Genomic DNA, 22,878 nt, shown 5'->3' on the forward strand with positions numbered 1-22,878 from the left:
CTTAGATGTTCTCCCGTCCTTCGCCAACAATTAATAACAATTAAACTATGTAAACTCTCCGTGAAAGTATCGTTAATGTCGTGAACAGTCGGTGTTCCCACACAACCCAAAGTTACACGGAGTTATAAGGTCTGCGGTACAATGAATCAGGGGAAACGAAGTGTACAAACACGCTTGAAGACCTCAGCTACCATGGAAGCTAACCCTGCTAGTCCCCTGCGAAAAAGAGAGAGGGATACGATGGGAGGACTGCACACTCTCCATCTACGAAGATATGACCAAGGAGCGCGCCGATCAGCGAAGGCACTTCTCCCCAATAATGAAGGCTCTGTGGGATAAGCAGGTGAAACAAACGCTGGCACACCCGGCAATCCTGACGTTTACATGGAAGGGGGAGAGACTGAGCTTTACCGACCCGAAGAAGGCTGAGACCTTTGTTCGGGAAAATATCCAAAACACGGAGAACGACTGACTGTGTGATATGAACTTATGGGAGAGTGACACTTTATTTTGAAGATATGGCGGGGACGCGGACTATCGGGGCGCTGCTGTAACCGGACGGTTGGCGAGAGGAGTAGGAGGAACCGTCTACAGGACCTACACGGACCGGAATCACATCAGGCCTAAGGCTTAGTATACTGTCATGTTCTCTTTAAAGTGAGTAAGGCATTAATGTGTATTGAAGGAGTGAGGGGCAGATTTATGTTATGGATGAGGGTAAAAGGAGGCAGGTGTATATACTCTTTGGAAGCAATGGGTAGTGGACATATCAATATAGTAACATGGAATATTAATGGCTGCAGTACACCAATTAAACGTAGGGGGGGTTGTTATCCTTTTTGTTGTGTCAAATCAATTTAAAGACTCTCATGGACGAATTTTAGTTGTGGAAGGACTTATTAATGGAGTTAAAATGGTACTTTGCAACTTATATGCTCCAAGCAAAGAAAACACATCCTTTTTTCATGAGGTCAATAAAATACTAGAAAATGTAGATGGTCAGATTATCTTGGGGGGAGATTTTAATCAAACATTAGATGATCATATGGATCGCAGCCAAATCAGAATAGATATCTGGAGACTCATAAATCAGAAAGGACGGGAATACACATCTTATTCTCATTCTCACACATCTTATTCACAAATGGATTTTTTTCTGTGATAGACTGCAATATAGGAGTTATAGCAATAACAGACCATGCACCTGTTGAATTCCATATAGATTTGCGTTCTGATAAAGGTAAAGTTGGAAGGTGGAAACTAAATACAGGTCTATTACAGGATGAACAATTTGCTGCTAAACTTGGTGGGGATATTAAGGTATTTTTAGACATTAACAGGGGAACAACAGAAAGATTAGCTACTGTTTGGGATGCACTCAAGGCGTTTATCAGGGGGAAATGTATATCTTATAGCTCATGGAAGAAAAAGGACAATAAGAAAAAGGTACAACAATTAGAAGAGGAAATAGGTCAATTAGAGAAGCATCTAGCGGAACAATATGATGAAGAAGGTTTCAGGAAAATCTGTCAACTAAAATTTGAGCTACATGAAATATATTATAAAAAAGCAGAGTATTCACTATTTAGGCTCAAAACAAATTTTTATGAAAATGGGGAAAAAACTGGACGATTGTTGGCAAGACAACTAAAACGCTTGGATTCAAACAATACCGTTACAGCAATTAGAAAAGATGACAAACTATTTACATCAGCTAACAAAATGAGTGATGTTTTCAAAAAGCTTTATGAAGATTTGTATACGTCCACATGTTCGGCTAGTAATGAAGACTTGAACTCCTTCTTCCAAAAGGTGGAGTTACCACAGCTTTCCTCAGAGGAAAAGGATAGTTTGGATACGCCCATAACAGAAGCTGGAGTTAGAACTGCAATTAAGGGCATGAAAACCAGGAAGTCACCTGGTGTAGGTGGCCTCCCCGTGGAGTACTATAAGAAATATGTTGATATTCTTTGTCCGTTTCTCACAGAGGTTTTTCAAGAAGCGTTTCAATATGGTTCACTCCCAGAAAGTTTTAATGAGGCCATTATATCATTAATACCGAAAAAAGACAAGGATTCAATGGACCCAGCCAACTATAGACCCATAAGCCTAATAAATGTTGACTGCAAAATATTATCCAAGACACTAGCAATAAGATTAGATCAGGTTTTTTATTATTCACAAAGATCAAGTGGGATTTATAAAACATAGATCATCAGCTGATAACATGAGGAGATTATTACACTTAATTTGGATGAATAGAACGAACCCCCACCCTGTTTCGGCCATATCACTTGATGCGCAGAAAGCTTTTGATAGGGTGGAATGGGCTTTTTTTATTTGCTACTCTCTTAAAATTTGGGTTTGGGGATAGTTTTTGCAGATGGATAAGAGTCTTATACTCAAACCCTAAAGCTGCTGTCTTTACTAACGCAATAATATCTCAGTTTTTCAGTATTACCAGGTCAACTAGACAGGGGTGCAGCTTAAGTCCACTATTGTTCACAATTTTCTTAGAACCATTAGCTGCATTGATTAGAGCGGAGTCAAGAATTAAGGGAGTCATTGGAGGCGGCAGGGAACACAAATGATTTCTTTATGTTGACGATATTTTGGTACTGAGTCGAGATCCGACCAGTTCCGTGTCAGTCTTACTAGTAATTATTGAAACATATTCTAAGGTCTCTGGTTATTGTTTTAATTGGCACAAATCAGAAGCTATGCCAGTGTCTCAAACATGTTCATGCAGTCAGCTATCTGCCTTCAATTTCAAGTGGTTACCAAAAGGGATGAAATATTTGGGTATAGAATTAGATCTAGACATATGGGAAATTATGACAACTAACATGGAAAAACTATTGGATAAAATTCAAGTTAATTTGGACAACTGGAGTAAACTACGTCTGACTTTATGGGGTAAAGTAAATACAATAAAAATGGGTTGTAGCACCACAAATAAATGACTTAACTGGGATGATACCCACATGCATTTAAAAATTAACGAGATATGACAAAATGATAAAACAATTTCTTTGGGATGGAAAAAAACCTCAAATTTATATACATAAATTATGTGAGTCTAAGAAGAGAGGGGGTCTGTCATTACCGAACATAACATATTATAGTGTTGCCTTTGAGATGTCCAAGCTTACAAAACATTGGGATGAAATTGGTGCTGGTCTGGACTGGGTCCTGATTGAGCGGGAACTCACTTCCCCCTTTAAACCCATTGAGGTACTTGCACAAAAAGTCAAACATGAGAAGAACAAAATGATCAACCCTATTCTAGAGCATTCAAAAATGGTTTGGCAAGAGGTACATAAGAGATGTCAAATTTGTCAGTATACTCAAACATATGCACCCATATGGCATAATCCAAAAATACTATCTATTGGGCTCAGTGGTTAAGAAAAGGTATTAGAATTATAGATGATTTATTTGAAAATGGTAATTTTCTTTCGTATAGCAGATTTAAGGAAAAATTTCCTTTAGAGGGCGGAGGCCACTTTTGGAAATATTTACAAATTAGACACTTTATTAAGGAGGTTGTTCCCGCTGGTCAGGATAAGGGTCCAGTTGAGTGTTATTAGCAGCTACCTAAAATGCATCATAAAGCATCAAAATGGTATGAAATGTGTCCTTGGACTGGCAGTAATGGTTGTAGTAATCTCAAGCGGATATGGGTAAAGGATTTGTCTTGTACTCTGGATGAAAAAACATGGGAAGGGATTCTTTCCAACACTGAAAAATATGCAAGAGAAGCCAGAGGCAAATTTATACAGTATAAAATAATTCACAGATATTATTTTACCCCATCAAGACTAAATAGAGTGGGTTTGCTTAACAATGATCTATGCTGGAAGTGTGGGGAAAAATGTGGCACATTTGTACATGCATTATGGGAATGTTCTAAGATCTTCCCCCTGTGGGAAAATGTTTTAGATTTTTTGGAAAATGGCTGAATTGTGAACTTCCCAGATCGCCAAGACTATGTCTCCTAGGAGACCAAACAATGGTACCACACTTAAACATATTTTTGGAATCTTAGAAACTGACCTAATGACTTGTGCACGGACAATTTTAAGGTGTTGGAAGGAGCCTCAAGCTCCCACACTGAATATGTGGAGAACTCAGATGATGGAAACGGTTGCATATGAGAAAATGTTGGGGAGATTAAACAGTGAAAATGATATGATAAAGAACAGTGGCACAGTTTTGGTAAATGTATATCTAGAGAGACCAGCTAAATCATGTATGGATATTCTTAATTGTTTTGTATTGATATGTTTTACATTAAGGCCATACACTTTGCCTGAATAATGGATCGCCCCTCACATCCAAATGTATGTTATTTATTGAACTGCCTACCTACCTGCCTGTTTTATTCTTTTTGTTTGTTTAACGTTTTCATTTTCCTTCATTTTTTCTGTTTTACTTGTTCATATGTATGGTTGTTTGTTTCATGTTCATAATTGTGTAAAATAATAAAAAATTAAAAATTAAAAAAAGAATGTGAATGAAGCCACACTGCGTCTTTATTGAAGTGTGCAACAAAGGTAAAGTAAGGTTAACAAAACACGCAGGACAAAAGGTCCTGGATCACAAGATAAAACAAATGCTAACACAATAGCCTCAGACCTTGAGTTAAAGAGGCCTGCATCGTTAGAACAACGCAAGAAATGTAATATCAGAGAAAACGTTCCTTAAACTACAAATGGCGACAAGTGGCACACCATGAGGTGTTAACCATTGAATCTCGAGTAACACCAGTACACAGAGTTCAAAGGTCAATCACGTAAAACAACAACAACTCTCAGGTTTTTCTAAAGACGGACAAAGCGCAGCCGCCACCATCTAAAGCCAGCCCCAACTCAAGTCTCCCAGGCGTCTTTATACTGCAAGGCTGGTCATCGTCAGGCGTAGTTTGGCTGATTGCATTCCAGCCATTGATGGCTGAGCGTCCACAGCTGGACAACAGAAGCTGCAGCAAACCTAAACACACACATACACCCAGACACACACGTACATGTACACAACAGCTGGAACACACTGACAAAAGGCTGATGTGCTCAACTGCATCTGTTTAAGTAGATGAACCTGGTTGATTGGACTCAACCACTCTCTGACAGCCAGGGGGGTGTTATGGCAGCCTGCTACACTCCTCCTCAGATGAAGAAGACCATCTGTCCCCTTCAATTATCTATGGACTGGACAGAGAAGTATATAAGATCAGGCAGGAGATGCTTTGAGTGAAGCTTGGCTTGAAATGTTTGTGTTCAATTTAAGTTCTGTTAATGGTTGGGCTCATAAAACTGCAGTGTTTTTATGTTTTTTTCTTGTATTTAGTTTTTGACCTTGACCTGCTCTCATAGTTTACACCTATGGTACGGGGAAGAACTGCACGAGTATGGGCTGGACGTCCCAGGACCAAGATGGAAGACACCAACAAAGGTGGTTGACAATAATGAAGTCAAGACTTTATCCACACGGAAACAGAACTTTACCTACATGATCTTTGTCTTTGTCTTTTTAAAAGGTTTTCTGTCAACACGTCATTGTTTCAAGAAATGTCTTCATCCACATGACTGACTTTGTCCAAAATGACTGTAAATGCTGTCGTACATATGCTAGGCCTGTATGTGGCGCTGTGATGTTGCCACAGAAACACACCAAAAGTAAACATTACAAAGTATACAATTACAGAGACACAATGATCCAAACCAGGGCGACTAAGGAGAGAAAATGAAAGTTCTCATAAAGTCAAAGACCGAACCATTTGCAAACACAATCAGATGAAGATGAAAGCGACAGTGAATATAAGAGCAGGAGAGACGAGGGACGATGACGACGTGGTTGTTTTCCCACAGTAACCCAGTTACTCTGTTGTACTGGTTGTATCGCTCAAACTTCAAGTAACACACTGTAGGATTTGCATTTCTAAACGCATATATAATTATTTCACTTCATTGTTTCGTGGTCCTTGTGCAGCAGGGCATGATAAAATAATTTGATCTATAACTGCAGCTCTTAAGTATGTGATCCACTAGGACTGGGCGACATGGAGCTTTTTTTTGTCACCATTTACTTTGTTCTATCAAACAATATCGATATATATATATATATATATATATATATCACCATTAAATCACATCAATATTTCTGTCAAGCTTAGAGTTTCCCCTTTACTCTGAAGTGAAATGTCAATATAGGAAAAGGTTATTTTGGTTTAAATACGGTTTATTTTTGTACAAGTTGAGCGTGACAACAGTAACACGTTCTGCAGATGAATTTCTATAATAAAACGGGTATATAGTAACTCAAATCTTGATACTTACTTGCTTCAAAGCTTCAAAATGAATTCTTTGATCAGTTCTAAATAAAGTTAAATATCAGGAAGTAGCTTCATGAAAGCTGCACCAATATTCTCTCATGTCCAGCCTCTTCTTCTTTCACTCTTGTAAAGTGTAATGTTGTCGTTGTTTTTGTGGCACGGACCAGAAACCAGAGGTTCCATAGTGTCAATGCAGGTGATGCAGACCTGCTCAGGCTTTGACAGAGGTGACATTCACCCTGCTGTAAGTTCATGTAGCATCAAAATGATCTTGGAGACATTCTTTATTATTACAAGGTTGAAATCTACCTACATTGTGTGCTGCTGCATATCTCCAGTAGCAGGTTTGAACCAGTAGGGGGAGCACTTCATCCCATTTAATCCCCTCTGAAATCAGTGAAACCACATTTGGTTCATTTCTTTTATTTGCTTGTGTGTTTGTTTTTCTATGCTGGTTTGTAAAGAAAGTTATAAATGTGAACAGCAGCCTTGAGGGTTAGAGCAGAGGTGTCAAACAGGCGGCCCACGGGCCATAGGCGGCCCTCCAATCGCTTATATGCGGCCAGTCTTGTATAAAGTACCTAAAAGGGATACTTGAGTAAAAAAGAGCAAAAGTATCTTACCAGAAAATGACTTTGGTAGAAGTTGAAGTCACTTTTTATAATATTACTTAAGTAAAAGTCTTAAAGTATTTGACATTTACTGGACTTAAGTACCAAAAGTAAGTTGCTGATATAAAATGTATTTAAGATTTACAAGTAAAAGTAAAAGTATTAAAAATAAAAGTGAGGAGTTAGGATTGAGTCATGGTAGCTCAGTGGTAGGATGAGTTGTCTTTGAACTGGAAGGTTGTGGGTTTGATTCTTGTCTCTGCTCGTCTGTGTGTCCTTGAGCAAGACACTTAACCCCATGTTGAAGTGTGTGAATGTATGAAAGATGTGTGAATGGGTGAATGTCAAAACTGTAGTGTTTATTATTTTTGTTAGTGAGTAACAAAGATGGGAAATGTAGTGGAGTAAAAGTAACAGTTGCTTGAAATATAAGTAACAAAGTAAAGTACAGATACGTGAATTTTGCACTCAAGTACAGTAACAAAGTATTTGTACTTCATTATATTACAACATGCGGCCCAACACTTAATATCATGTTAGGAAAACATGGCTGAACCTCAGCTGCAGGGAGGCAATAGAATATAATACTAAATATATTCACTAGCAATGTTTTATAATAGTAATAAGACGACATCCAGGTGTAATCAGCAAGTTATTAAATGTATTATATTCAACATTAATATGTACATGAGCTTGTTTTGTGTTTTTATTACAGTTGTCCATATTATTATTGACCTCATTTTCTGTTTTTGATATTTATTCTTTCATTTAGCGTCATAAATATGTTGATATTATGAAGTGTTCATCATTCCATTTGAAAACAGACACTTTTACTTTGAAATAATGTGAAATGAATAACCTAATTGTGATCTCATGATGGAATACTGTGTGATAAATCTAAGCTCTTTTCCCACCCTTGTTGTTCCGCCTCCTCTTGACCAGACTCGACACTCATTGGCCCCCAGGTCATTTTGAGTTTGACACCCCTGGGTTAGAGGAAGGGTCAGGGTTGGGCTTATGAAGGGGGGCGTGTCCTGAGCAACTCCTAAAATAACGTGAGTTTGTAACTTTCACTTTCGTTCATAACCTGAGTGAGTCAGTTTCACCCGGAGTTTAGTGACGTTGAGGCTCATATTGAATTCTCATTGGCTCAGATGGAGGTTGATGTTCACGCCTCTCAGTGTTTTTATCTCAGTGTTTGTCGCTGGAGTCTCAGTTTGTCTTCTTCTGGATAATGACGCAGTTTCACCGTCACTTCAACAAACGGAGAAAATCACTATGAAGATCCTGCTTTTACTGGTTCTGCTGGGAATACACAGCGCGAGCGCACGTGAGCTTCTTTTATGTATAATGTTTGATCGATTGTAACAAATGTTTTATGTGTTTTTATCATGTACTGTTTGTATGAATGTGACGTCATTTGATGGTCCTGGATGTTTTGTTGTAGGACTCCATTCTAGATTCTAACAATGTCAAATATATTTAATTATATGATTTAAATCTTTCTTTCTTTCTTATTGTTTATTATTTTCTTCATCATACAGTCTAATGTGCACATATGCACTTCCACCATTTCACTTTTAGTTATTCATTACCTCATGAAGGTCTATAAAAAGGTGTGAGCTCCAAACGCGGAAAACAACTTTAAAACCTTTTTTAAGTGTATTTATTATCATCTGATATGATGAATAAACTTCATTTAGACGTATCTTACTGATAATTAAATCTTTTTATACAACATTCACAATAAAATATGAATCAGCAGCTAAATTGTGTATATTTTATCATTAAAAGTGACTCTTCTCATAATGATGAAATAAATAACAGATAAATACCTTCTTGTCAAATGAATTTGTGAATGATTTATTTGTACAACACATCATTTGGATAAAAAACTAATTCATAAATAAATAGTTATAAATACACTGCTAAGATATTACTAAAGAAAACATTAAAGACTAAACGTTTATAAATGATTTTTAATGAAGATAATTATTAAATAAAAAATCTTATAAATATACAGTATGTCTACTACAGTGATTTATAAAACTGTCATTCTGAAATCTTAAGTCTTGACGTTCACTGTCTCTCACAGGAATTCACTCTCTGAAGTATTTCTTCACTGGATCATCTGAAGTCCCAAACTTCCCACAGTTTGTGGCTTTTGGTTTGGTTGATGATGTTCAGATTGATCACTATGACAGTAACACAATGAGAGCAGAACCCAAACAGGACTGGATGAGGAAGATCACAGAGCCACATTACTGGGAGAGTCAGACTGGGATGGCTTTGGATTCCCAGCAGCGGTTCAAAGCCAGCATTGAAAATATAAAGCCACGCTTCAACCAAACTGGAGGTTTGTTTGTGTTTCACTTTTTACTGATAATAAGTGTATTAAACTACACACACACACACACTCATATTATTTATACACAGTCTACTTTAACTAATGCCTCTTTCTGAAAGTATTAAATAATATTTTCTTTTTTTAACAAAGACTCAGGAAATGTAAACATGTTTAAATCTTCATTCACAGCCTGAACAGCATTCACACTTTTTCACAGTGAGGCTGTGTCGCTCTGCTGTTACACCACCTGTACACTAGATGTCAGTGTAGTTTCTATGATTGAAAGTGAATGAATCATGTTGGAGAGATGGCGCCGCCGTGTGTTGCTGGCTGCCGTCTGCTCCTACAATGGCTGATATTTCTGTTGTTTATAACACTAAGCACTAATCAGATCGAGTCTCTGCTGGTGTATGATCGCCAGGCTCTTTTGGATCTTTGACATAATGTCGGATAACTATGTTCATTTAAGCGTAGTGGGCAGAAAACTGTGCCCCCGCTACTAGCGGGGATCCCGACTCACCTGTGCCGGGCTCCCGCTCCACTTCCTCGGCGGAAAAACTCGGAGGCTGGCTGGTGAACCTGAAAATCTGGCTGTTACAATCTTCGTCCGTTTCCCGGACAGGACATGGACTAATTCATCCCTTCGCCGTGCCTCGGCGTTTCCTGGATCCCATCGACGCCTAACTTGTACCTGTCACCGGCTCATTTGAGGGACTCCCCCCCGCCCTCCGCGACTTTCTCAGCGTGGCGTGAACCCCCGTCTTCTGAAGACACTGCCACGGGCTTCGCGGTCTGCCGAACCGAAGCCTCCGGCTCCTGCCAGGTTCGGCCTGGTGAACGCCAGATCACTGGTGAACAAAACGTTTATCCTGAGGGATGTCTACAACTCCCGCTGCCTGGACTTCCTCTTTGTGACAGAAACGTGGATCGGCGCTGGTGAGTGCAGCCCTCTGATCGAACTTTTACTGACTGGCTGTTCTTATTTTAACTCCCCAGGGTCGTTGGGTCTTGGAGGAGGAACGGCGACTGTTTATAAAAATTATTTTAACTGTAAGCAGCGCTCTGTCTCACCCTCCTTTTCCAGCTTTGAAGCAAATGTATTTGAGGTGGGTCGCTCTGACCCGGTGCTGTGTGCAGTCATCTACCGACCGCCCAAATACAATAAAGACTTCTTAAATGACTTTTCCGATCTTCTGGCTGAAATTATGCCCAAGTATGATCGTGTCCTCCTTGTAGGGGATTTTAACATTCATGTCTGTTGTCCTGATAAACAGTTGGTGAAGGACTTTTTAAGTCTTATTGACTCTTTTAATTTGGAGCAGTGTGTGTCTGCAAGCGTGAGGGAAGATCTTGAGGGAAGATCTATGTGCATACGCCTTGGTGGCTCTGAGTACTGCTCTGCTCCGCTGTAATATGGGGTTCCACAGGGTTCGATTTTAGGGCCCCTGCTCTTCTCTCTGTATCTGCTTCCCCTGGGTTCCATCCTGAGAAAACACGGCATTTCCTTTCATCTTTACGCTGACAACAGTCAGATTCATGTGCCACTGAAAAAGACAAATGCCTGTCTGAAGTCACTTCTGCTATGTCTTGAAGACATTAAAGACTGGATGTCTCTGAACTTCTTAAAATTCAATGAAAAGAAGACAGAAGTGATGGTGTTTGGTCCGAGCGGCTCTAGTAACCCCCCCCCCCCCGCTGACTTTGGCCCTTTGGCACAATATATGAAGCCAGTAGTCTCCAACTTGGGTTTTAAGATAGACAGTGATTTTAATTTGGACCGGCAAATTGGTGCAACAGTGAAGTCCAGCTTCTTTAACCTGAGGCAGCTGGCAAAGATACGATCTGAACCAATTTAGGGCACTACCACTAATGCCCACAAGGTGCTGCAAGCGTGACAGTAGAATGTTGTGGTAGTTAGGTCCAGCAGGACAATTTACACATACAAGGAATTTGACTTGGTGTTTTGGTACATTTAAATAGAATCAAATAAAATTAGAAAATAAAAATAAAGACCTAAAATGTATACATCATAGAGTTGTCACGATACCAAAATGAGTAACCACGACACTATACCAGACAAAGTATCACGGTTCTAGGGCTGAACGATATGGACAAAATTTCATATCTCGATATTCATGCCAGATATCTCGATATCGATATGATACGATATGACTACGGGTTCGGTTAAAACCAAGCATTTTTCAGAAAAATAAAAACATCATAATACAAAAGACTGTGGAAACTTTCCACATGGAAAGTGCAGTTTTATTGATGAGAACTCACTGTGAGACTGTGTACACGGGTACCATGTCTTTTGCAATGTGGTATGTTATAGCGTCTGTAACACCTTTATGTCTGGTGGACGTCGACTCATACGGTGTAACACTACTGAACGCATCAGTAAACACACTTTGCTTGGGCTTCTTTTGGGATGACTGAGAATTCCCCGGTGTTTCTCTCATTGTAATACACTCTTCGTGCAGCAGGCAATGGTGAAACATGTTTGTTGTGCTTCGTCGCAATTTTCGCCAAGCACGACCTGCATAACACCTCGCTCTGGTTGATATCATCCTTTTTAAATCCAAAATACCTCCAAATAATGGAGGATGATTTATGTTTTGGCACAAAAGCGCCACCGGCCGCATTATCTTCCGCACTCAGTCAGTAACAGAGTTTAATTTCGGGTGGCCAATCAGATCAGGCAGAGGTACAAAAAACGTCAGGCAAAAGGCAAGGTTGAAAAAGGCAGGCAAGGTTCAAAACACGAAAAGACTATGGCTGTGGAAAAAAGTGCTGGGATACTGGTAGTGAGACAAGACACAGAGGGGAATATATGCAGTGCTTGATTGGGAAGTGATTGCACGCAGGTGTGGGAGACAATCAGGGATCAGGTGCACACAGACGAGGAAGGGGGCCGGGCAGACAGGAACCTGAAACAGAGACAGGGATGAGTGATCGCAAAATAAAACAGGAAGACAAGACATGGAACATGAAGGTCAAAAACAGAACAAGATACTTAACAGAAGTGACAAACCATGACAGTCTGTGCTTTGTTTAAAGCCAAAATAGTTCCAAATGTGACTTTTGGAGTTTGGTTTTATGAGCAAAGTTAATGGTGCCACTGACAACGATGCTGCGGCAGCCTCGTGTTTGTGACTGTAAGCCGTGCGCGTGTCTGTGTTGAAGCGAATTTCTATCGAAGCGGAGCCGTCAAATTCACGAACAGCCAATCAGCTAACAGACGGCCGGAAACAACCTATCATATCCCCGGACGTCACAACAGGCAAACAGCCAATCATTCAGCAGCTGTGTAGTTTGGTTGCAGTAGTTGCCATGTGGGTTTGTTTACAAGGGAGTAGCATGCAGTGAGAAGCCGGGAGGCTATGTAGTGAAAACTGGCACCAGTAGTATAGTAATCCACGGTAGTATCGTTATGTAGAATTTCTAGTATAGTAGGAACCGTTACGATTTGGCACTGCGGGGTACCGTGGGTATCGTGCAACTCTAATACAGCAACACAAACCCAAAATATTTACATGAGGTGCAGTGGGTTAAAATAAATTGTTATTATTATTATTTTTAATATGTTTTGCGTTAATATGAGGCATAAATCTACATTTGTTATCATTATTATAATGTTGGCTTAATTGTGGGCTGGATCATGACAGTTTATTTTTATGTGGGGGGGTGTTTAGTCCAGTCTATGGTTCACACCAGTCTTGTTTAGTCCAGTCCGTGGTTCACAGTGAAGTGTTTATGTTGCTGCTGGTGCCGTTTGTTTGTTTGGTGTGAACACAGTCTGAGACCTTTGACCTTTAAAACAAATAACCAGACTCTGGTTCTCTGAAAAGAGTCGATCTCTGGAGCACGTCATCACTGGTTTAACTCCATGTGAAGCAATCACAGCAGCGTCTTGTGTTGTTTATGTTCCACATTTAACAATGTGTTTAACCAAAAGCACAAATGAATAAAGTGATTATTGAACATGAACCAAACTGCTGACCAATGAAAGTGATTCTAACACCAGGTGTGAACCAACTGAGGCTGTGACAAGTAATCTATTCATCAATGATGAATCAGTTACTAAATGAATCAACTGTTTCCATCAATATTCGTTTTTCTTAGTTTTAAAACACATTGTTCAGCTTCTTAAATGTGAATATTTTCTGGTTTCTTGTTACAAAGAAATGATTCAAAAAACGGATACGTTTTATTCTCTGGACAAAAGAGGACATTTGAAAACATCATTTGGAGGTTGATCAATATTTGTTGACGTTGTACAGAACAAACAGCTGATCAGTGATTAATGGAGAGAAGAATGAATAATGAACATAATGGTTAGTTGCAGCCCTGGCACCAACGCAGCAGACTCTCAGGTGTGAACACAGACTAAAGTGACGTGACGTCATCACACAGACTTATTCTGTGGAGTCGTCATGAAAGTGAAAACTGTGTGTTTGTGTTTGATGGAACTGACCTTACTTTCTAGCACATGTCTCTGCAGTGTTGCTCCTGCACATACACACTTTGAGATGACGCTGCTTCACAACAGTATCTTGTACTAACACAATTACAATAAGAAGGAAAACGGAATTCAAACATTGAGTCGAGTGTGACGTCAAAGTCAACTCAGCTCACTGACTCGTCCCACACCAGCGTCACAGGAAAAACTGTCTCACAAAACTCAAGAGAAGTGAGACAGTTGTTTAATGAAACTTAAGAAAAGGTGAATCAACAGTGACCAGTGAACATGACATGAGAGTCAAACCAGAGAAATTCTCTGGACAATTGTCACAGAACATTTTCTGATACATTACAGTTGAAACAGTGATTTAATGACATGATGAAAATGTCTCATCATAAATAATAAGATTTTAAGATAGAAAGTAGAGCAACACATGATATTACATTTATTGGGCAATAATGAACCACATTGTGTAGAACAAATAATAAATGACAGAATGAGACATTAGATTTAGTGTCAGAGCCATAACACTTTTTATTTAATGCTGATTAATATCAATGAATTATTGATCGTCGACAGTTTTGTGTGTGTGTCTGTGTGTCTCTGTGTGTGTGTGTCACTCCATCAAACCTGTGTGTTCTCTGTGGTAAAGAAGAGATGATGTGAACTCTCTCTCTCTCTCTCTCTCTCTCTCTCTCTCTCAGGTGTCCACGTTTTCCAGTTAATATTTGGCTGTGACTGGGATGATGAGACTGGAAAACTTAACAGTTATCAACAGTATGGTTATGATGGAGAAGACTTCATAGTATTTGACCTGAAGACAGAGACATGGATCGCTCCATCATCACAGGCTTTCTTCCTCAAAAACAAATGGGATGCTGATGAAGCTGTACTTGCTGAACAAAAATACTACCACACCCAGTATTGTCCTTATTGGTTGAAGAAGTACGTGGAGTATGGGAAGAGCTCTCTGCAGAGAACAGGTAAAACCCCAGAACCTGAATGAACATAATCTTCATATGTGTCTTTTATTTCTGATGATGTCTTTTACCACCACTGTGTTTCACACTGATGACGTGTCTCTCTCTGTCTCTTCATCTCTCTGTCTCTTTTACCGTCCACAGTCTTTTCTAAGTCTCTGTCCCCCAGTTCACATTTCTTCATTTGTCTCTTATGGCACATTTCCACCGGCTCTACTCGCCTCGCCTTGCGTCCCACACACAAAGCCAAACAGCGCCGAACTGTCGATTAAAACTACTTAATAATCCTAACAACGTGGGTTAATCTCCAACAACTACAGAAGTCTGGTGTAAAGTGACTAGTCACTCGTGTGTGTATGTGTGTGTCGCGTATAAAACGAAGTCACCGCAGTTTCATTCAACCGTGCAGTGATGTCTCCGCCCACGTTAAGTAGGTACTTTTTTGTAGTGGAGATGCAACCTAATCGTGCTGGGTCGGGATCCTATGAAGTCGACAATGATGTCTTTTGTCTTGTCAACATTCTGGAGCAGGTGACATCTGAACCAGTCCACCAGATGTCACACTTCCTCTCTGTAGGCCAGTTCGTTGTTGTCCTGAATGAGGCTCACAACTGTTGTGTCGTCCGCATATTTCAGGATGTGGTTGGTGTTGTACCTGGGACGACATCAGGGTGAACAGCAGGGGGCTCAGGACGCAGCCCTGTAGGGAACCGGTGCTCAGGGAGATGACACTTGAGGTATTGTTACCCACACGGACAGACTGGGTTCTGTCTGTGAGGAAGTCCAGCAGCCAGTTGCACAGGGGGGTGTTGAGGCCCAGGGGGCCCAGTTTGTGTACCAGGTCCTGGGGGATTATCGTGTTGAATGCTGAGCTGAAGTCCAGAAACAGCATCCGCACGTGGGTGTTCTTGTCCTCCAGGTGCTCCAGGCTCAGGTGGAGAGCAGTGGAGATGGCATCCTCAGTGGAGCGGTTAGGTTGGTACGCAAACTGGAACGGGTCGAATGATGGAGGCAGTATGGAGATGATGTGGTCCATAACCACCCGCTCGAAGCACTTCAAGATGGTCGTTGTGAGTGCAACAGGGCGAAAGGCACTAAGGCATGTGATGGTTGGTTTTTTGGGCACTGGGATGATCGTGGCAGACTTAAAGCAAGGGGGGACAACAGCCTGGATCAGTGACGTGTTGAAAATGTCTGTGAGCACGTGGGCCAGCTGGTCTGCGCACTCCTCGATCAGCCGTCCTGGGATGTTATCAGGGCCAGATGCTTTCCGTGCGTTAACTTTTCTCAGGGCTCTTCGTACAGCAGTGGTTTTGAGCCTGAGTGCCTGTTCATCGGGGTGGGAGGTGGCTTTCCTCGCGGGGGTGTTATTCAGAGCTTCAAATCTCCCAAAGAAGTTGTTGAGCTCATTGAGGAAGCTGATGTTGTGGCCTTGTAGTCTGTGACGGTCTTGATGCTCTGCCACAGTTGTCTGGTGTTGCTGGGGTCATGGAAGAAACCTTGGATCTTCTGGCTGTGGGCGCGTTTTGCTGCCTTGATGGCCCGGTTCAGATTGGCCCTCGCTGTTCTGAGTGCCACCGCTTCACCGGATTTAAAGGCAGCATTACGCTCCCTCAGTCTTGTGCGCACCTCCTTTGTCATTCAAGGTTTCTGGTTGGCCCGTGTGACTATTGTCTTTTCTACTGTGACCTCCTCCATGCGCCACTGAATGTAGCCGGTCACAGATGCAGCATACTCCTCCACATCTGTATGTTGATTGTCTGTTGCAGCCTCTCTGAACATGTCCCACTCATTGCACTCAAAACAATCCTATAGTGCAGACATAGCTCCCTCAGGCCACACTCTCATCTCCCAATCACAAACTCAATGTCCACAGAGCAATGACTGGAGACAAATGTAGCATTGTTACACCAGCTGTTATTAGTGTAGATGAAAATGCCACCCCCTCGGGTTTTACCTGTGAGAACGTGACTACTGTTGGCTCTGAATGTTGTTAGCCCGTCCAGGCTAATGGCTGCTTCAGGGACAGATGAGTTTAGCCACGTCTCGGTGAAAATGAGGATGCAGCAGTTTGTTGTTTCCCTTTTGGTGGTTAAGTCCAGCTTCAGGTAGTCCAGTTGGCTTTCCAGGGAGCGTACGTTGGCGAGCAGGATGGAGGGAAGCGGCGATCGGAACGGGTTAGCTTTTAGCTTAGCTGTAAGTCCACAGCAACAACCACGCTTCTGTTTCCTCCCGCACCGCCTCCGGTGTCTCTGTGGGCGGACTGTGCTGGTGGGAGACTCCGCTGCTTTGTAGGCCGCTGGGTCCGACTGGTGTAGCAGACCAAGGCTTTGTAATGTGATCCGCGTCTCTAAAATTACACAGTCAGAAAGACTGAATTTGCGAAAACTAAGCATGACCTGATGGTCCTATACCGTTTGTGCTCTGTTCCGCTGAGCAGACAGTAATGTAGATGGCGAATTAAGCGATGTATTGGCTGTGTTACCGGGAGCCGAAGCAGCCACTGCCGTACAGGGCGCCGCCATCTTGAGATTAGATTTAGTTTAGATTAGTTTTACTGGGTGAGTTACAGTTACAGCATGAAATTCAAACGACTGTGAAGTGAAGTGTGGCAGTGGGTAAAGAGTGAAAGTCCAGTTGGGGTTGATGAGCAGACCTGTCCCGCCACCTTTTCCAGTGGATCTGGGTGTGTGGGAGACTGTGTGGGCAGAGGAGAGAGCTGCAGGGGTGGCTGTGTTGGAGGGTGTTATCCAAGTCTCAGGGAGAGCAAGGAAGTCCAGGCATTGCTCAGTAGCAAAGCCAGAGATGAACTCAGTCTTGCGGGTAGCTAACTGGCAGTTCCACAGGCCCCCTGCAACAAGGTGTTGGATGTGTGTGGAGTGGGTAGGATAGATGAGTGAGGACAGATTACGGTGATGCTGTGAGTGAATGTGAGGTTTGTAATATCTACAAGAAGAAACATGAACAGGAATGGAAAAAGTGCACATATGTGAAAGGTAGAAAAACAATTGCAGACAGGTACTTAGCCTCATTAGCCTCATGTTAGACTCCGGTTTAGACTCCTTTGTCTTTGTCTTCCTGAGTCTGCCGCTGAAGCTGCCGCTTCAAAGTGAGTGCTGCTTTTTAAAAGACACCTGATTAGGGGCTGATTGGTTGCAGCTGTGTTGGCCACTCCCCTGTAGCCAATGAAACTTAATAGAACTCTATAGAAACTAGGTAAAAACAGCAATAGACAACAGCATTGTCTATTGTCTCCAGGGTGTGGTCTCACTGTCTTACAGCGATATGGCCTAAAAGTAAAATCCCCGATTTTTGTTTTTTCTTAATCCGATTTTCGATTTTAATCGATTTTCTTCTTTTTTTTTAAACAAACAAAAAACTACTTAAGGCAAAAATAATTATTTCAAATGTTTTTATTTAAATGGAAGAACAAACATGAATTTCCCTACAAGGAATAAAGTGATAAAAAAATAATAAACTTTCAGTTTCACCAGACTTCATTTGTAATATAAATAAATAAATAAATAAATTAAGGGTTGTGTGCAAATGAAGCGGCTAATGTTACCTGCCTCTGTGATGTTTGGGGCTACAATAAATCTAAGTATTAGATTAATATTAATAAAAAAGAAAACACATCTATTCAATTGAAATTCAATATATGTGAAAAAATTACACATTTTATATTTTATCTGACAAAACACAATAAATAGATTACAAAAATAAAGTAAAACATAAAATAATATAATTTTGCACTGCTACAACATCCATGTTCCAGTTTAAGATCAATAAATGAATTCAAAGTGTTCATCCATCATCAAAATAGAAACCATTTTAAAAGGTTTACAACATGAAGACAACAAATCATGTGAAATGAAGTCAATCAGTGAAAGAAAGAAAGAAACTTGTAACAATAAGTTGTTTCAGAGGATTTAAAAGAAGTATTTAAAGATAGTGAGTTAGTCAGTCTGATCTCATCAGAAAAAAGGTCCAGACTGAAAAAGTCCAGTCCTCAGATGTGTGAAAACCTCAATTTACAGCCAGACTCAGAAACGAATGCAGGATCAATGACAGCAAACAGGAATGTGAGTTATAATAAAGTGTCAACGTTTGTTTTCCTTCTCCAGAGCTTCCCTCAGTGTCTCTCCTCCAGAAGTCTCCCTCCTCTCCAGTGACCTGCCACGCTACAGGTTTCTACCCAAACAAAGCCGTGTTGTCCTGGAGGAAAGACGGAGAGGATCATCATGAGGACGTGGACCACGGAGAGACTCTGCCCAACCATGACGGAACCTTCCAGATGAGCACTGACCTGCGAGTGTCATCAATCCCACCTGAGGACTGGAGGAAGTATGACTGCGTGTTCCAGCTCTCTGGTGTGGAAGACGTTGTCAAAGTACTGGACAAAGACGCCGTCCAATCCAACAGAGGTAAAACTCCTAAACACTCCTTTAATTCACTGTAATAGTTCTGCAGGTCATGCTTGTTGCTTTTCATTGATTCATCAACACTTTCATTGTAGGTCTGTATTCAGTCCATGCTTGTGCTGCATCATGACATCATCATGTGACAAATCCATCAAAGAAAAGTTTTCTTTCACTACTTGTCTTCATGTTATGGTTTTATTTTATAAAACCTTTGATAAAGTTGATCTCCAGCTTAAATCATGGTCAAAACTTCAGTTCTTCAGTGATCCACAGATAAAATGTACATTCTTTCTTTTGTCGTGATGAATAATTACACCATGTGACCACTAGAGACAGTTTTTTATTCATGTCACTAATGACGAGTAGATTCACATGTACATAAATCAATAAAGGTCAAATTGATCGGTCAGATAAGTTCACAGTTAAAATGACATTTGGACACAATATTAGGATTTGAATGTAGATATATTTACTTATATACATATTTGGAAATAATGTAATTATGAGTCAAAATGATTTGATTTCCTCATAAATAACCACAAATAAATAATAAATATCATCAAATAAAGAGGTTATTTATGCCAAATTTAATCCTACGTGCATTTAAAATATGTTACATATATTAATGACTGATACAGTAAAAGATTGAACTACATATATTGTGTGTGTGTGTGTGTGTGTGTGTCAGCTGCTTCATGTGCACAGGTTGTGACTGTTTGTTTTTTGTGTTTTTGCTGAACAGAGAAGCCCATGGACACGACCATCATCATCATCGTTGCAGTGGTTGTTCTTATCGTCATCATCTTCGCTGCCGCTGCTTTCCTCTTGTACAGAAGATTCAGTGGTGAGAGCAACACACACACACACACACACACACACACACACACACTGACACTGTTGTCACTTGTTTTATTTCACACTTTGAGTTGATGCTTTAAAGTCACAAAGGTGAGATTTCTTCACACATGGATCATATTTGTAAACCTGTATCATCAACATCAACAATCCAATGATACTAAACCACTTTTGCTCCATTTATTTCTTCAGACCAGGTTGATTTTTGTTTTTTCAAAGGTTCACTTCTGACAGAGACACTCACACAAACATTTAGGCCAAATATTTACATGTATGCGTTTCATTTGCATAGAAACGTAGAAACTTCAAGTGACTTTTTTCAGTCAAACATGAAGGAAACAATTGAAAATGACATTTCTAATGTAATGTTTGTACATTGTGACTGATGAAATAGGAATGTTTTCACACTCAACAGATTTCTGCTTTGATTCCAATTTAAATAGACGTCAGTGTCACCATGACATCATCACTACAGCGTGATGATGTCATGGAGCAGGTTTAGAAAAAGAAATGATTTTTAATGTGGAAACTGAAGCTGGAAGTGATTTCTGTTTCACTTTGTGTGAGTTGAAGAGAAACAAATCACTGGTGACAAAATGATGTTTGGAATGATTTTCATTTTCTTTCCTTTTTCAGCCAAATCCGCCCCATCTCGTAAGTAAAGATTTGTATTTCCACGATTCATATTTAGAATTTAGAATTCTAACTTAGGTTGAAATGGACGTGGTATTGACACAGCTGTTATTCTACATGTTTACAGAACATGTCCAGGTTTATATGTGTTCATACAGACATATGAGAGCTTTGCTTTTCATGCAAAGACTTGAAAAAAGAAGGAAAGAAAAGAAAAGTGTGATCTTTGTTAACAATGTGTTTCTGACCCCACAGCTGCGAGCAGCACTGAGGTGCAGCAGCTGAACACTGAGAGAGAATAAATGACAAATACATCACCGTTCCTTTGTAAGTAAAACAAAATCACTGAATAAAAATAACTTGAAATGTTTCACCTCAGATTTATGAAACACTACAAGGAGTTTTCTGTCCATAAAGAAGATCAAATGAACGGCTTTCTTAAAGTGACATGAACATTTTTGTCACCATAAACATTTTGGTCATAATACCCAGCTCTAACTGTCTCACCAGTCTGAATCATCGCAGTTTCACGTCTCAATGACAATGTGTATTTATGAAATCTGTCTTTTTTCAAATATTCATCATCATTTAATGTTGTTTTCTTTCTGTAGGTTCACGGAATCATTTCATCCACTGGAACAAGGAGTGATGTCACCAAAGGGAAATATTGATTCTCAGTCTCATCAGAAATCACTGATTACTGATTGATCAACAAACAAACAACACTTATTCACAAAGTGGCAACATTTGAAAACATCAATGACAAATCTTCATCATTGTCAACACTTATTTCACAGTAAACACAAAGGAATCTGGTGAAATGTTGGCATTAAATCTGTCAATCAAATCAGGAGTTTTTCTCAAGTCAAACACAATGTTGACAACAATGAAAGCATCACAACTCTGTTTGCACACAAACACATTCTTGAAATCTTTGTGTGATCGTCCAAAACAAATCCACACATAGTTCCACTTTCATATTCCTGGTGTTGGGTATCGTCATGGAAACCATGAGAAATAACACAACTCTAAATACACATTGACTATATAGACTTTCTTTTCATTCTCTGGTTGTGTAAAATCACTGGGGACAACAGTGTAAGTCCATCAGCGTCGTTCAATCACACATTTACAACGTGGTATAGAGACTGTAGATTAGCTGCAGGTGTCATTGTGCTTTTATTTGTGGCACAATGTTTTGCCTCTTTACTCAACAAGAGAGAAAATGATTGGACACATTTCCACCTGGTTTGTGTTGCATCTCTAAACTCACTGTTAGTTCCATTTGCAGAAAATCTCTTTCTTCACTATATACACGATGCCACATGTTAATAATAATAATCACATATTCAGTGATGTATCGGCTGTAGATCCAAGACACAAACACACATTAAACAATAAGCATCAGTGCTCATCTGATTTTCCACTTGTGTAAATATGTAAATATTTCAGGCTCAGAGTTATTAATGTTTCTTTCTTTCATGATGTTTTGATTATATATCACTTAATATGAAACAAGCTTGTTCATGAAATGAGATTTGTGGGAGTTTTGAAGCTCGTCTACACACTGATGTTTCAGCTTTGGCTTCTTAAACATTTTGAAGATGTGTTTAAAGAAATGAAGTTGCACTGTTGTTTCTTTCCTTTTGTACTTCTACCTTGCTTTTCAAAATTCAATAAAGGCCCTGATTTGTTCAAATGTCTACACTCTGTGTTTTTGCTCATGTACAAAGACTTTGTGTAGCCACAGTTCTACATCACACTCTTGGAGCAGGCTCTGTAAACTCTGCTGCTCCTCTGCAGTGGCTCCTTGTAGCTTTGGAAAGAAGGAAATTCATTCTGTTATTTCTGTGTCATTTTAGTTCTACATTCACAGGAAACTCTTCATTTGCTTTATTTTTTTCCCCCCCAAATCATTTATTAACTGTTTTTACTGCCACACAGTGTTTCCCAAACTTTCTATATTAGAATCTAAATCAGGACAAGAAGCAGCAACTCATTTACGCCTAATATCAAACTTGAACTCAGATGTGTGGTAAATGAATTTCCCCTTCATTTTGTACACGTTATTGTAAATCGTGTACGCATAAATCCTAATGAACATGTCGGGAAATAGTTTGATCTAAAAGAATCACTGTGCTCTAGTTTGTGCAATCAGGCAATACAGGGGTGTAGTGGCGCCTTTACGCCACAAGAGGGAGTGTCCCCTCAAATGAGCAACTGTGTCAAGGGTAA

At 40.1% G+C, this 22,878-nt stretch overlaps 1 protein-coding gene across 1 annotated transcript; it reads left to right on the forward strand.

The window, feature by feature from the left end:
• The first annotated feature begins 8,115 nt into the window (after positions 1-8,115).
• On the forward strand, positions 8,116-22,346 carry LOC131446919 (major histocompatibility complex class I-related gene protein-like). Its single transcript, XM_058618309.1, has 8 exons — positions 8,116-8,272; positions 9,038-9,298; positions 14,459-14,737; positions 18,859-19,158; positions 19,898-19,999; positions 20,647-20,664; positions 20,899-20,970; positions 21,255-22,346. The coding sequence occupies exons 1-7, from the start codon at positions 8,221-8,223 to the stop codon at positions 20,943-20,945; spliced, it is 1,059 nt and encodes a 352-aa protein (XP_058474292.1). The 5' UTR covers positions 8,116-8,220; the 3' UTR covers positions 20,946-20,970; positions 21,255-22,346.
• Positions 22,347-22,878: the final 532 nt, after the last annotated feature.

Source organism: Solea solea, chromosome 20 (assembly GCF_958295425.1).
Source record: "Solea solea chromosome 20, fSolSol10.1, whole genome shotgun sequence".
NCBI classification, from domain to species: Eukaryota; Metazoa; Chordata; class Actinopteri; order Pleuronectiformes; family Soleidae; genus Solea; species Solea solea.

Bases quoted from the DNA above. Each gene is read 5' to 3' on its own strand.
- LOC131446919 (XM_058618309.1), top strand. From the start codon at position 8,221: ATGAAGATCCTGCTTTTACTGGTTCTGCTGGGAATACACAGCGCGAGC. The intron at 8,273-9,037 runs GTGAGCTTCTTT...TGTCTCTCACAG, and splicing joins AATACACAGCGCGAGCGCAC to GAATTCACTCTCTGAAGTAT. The intron at 14,738-18,858 runs GTAAAACCCCAG...TTCCTTCTCCAG, and splicing joins GAGCTCTCTGCAGAGAACAG to AGCTTCCCTCAGTGTCTCTC.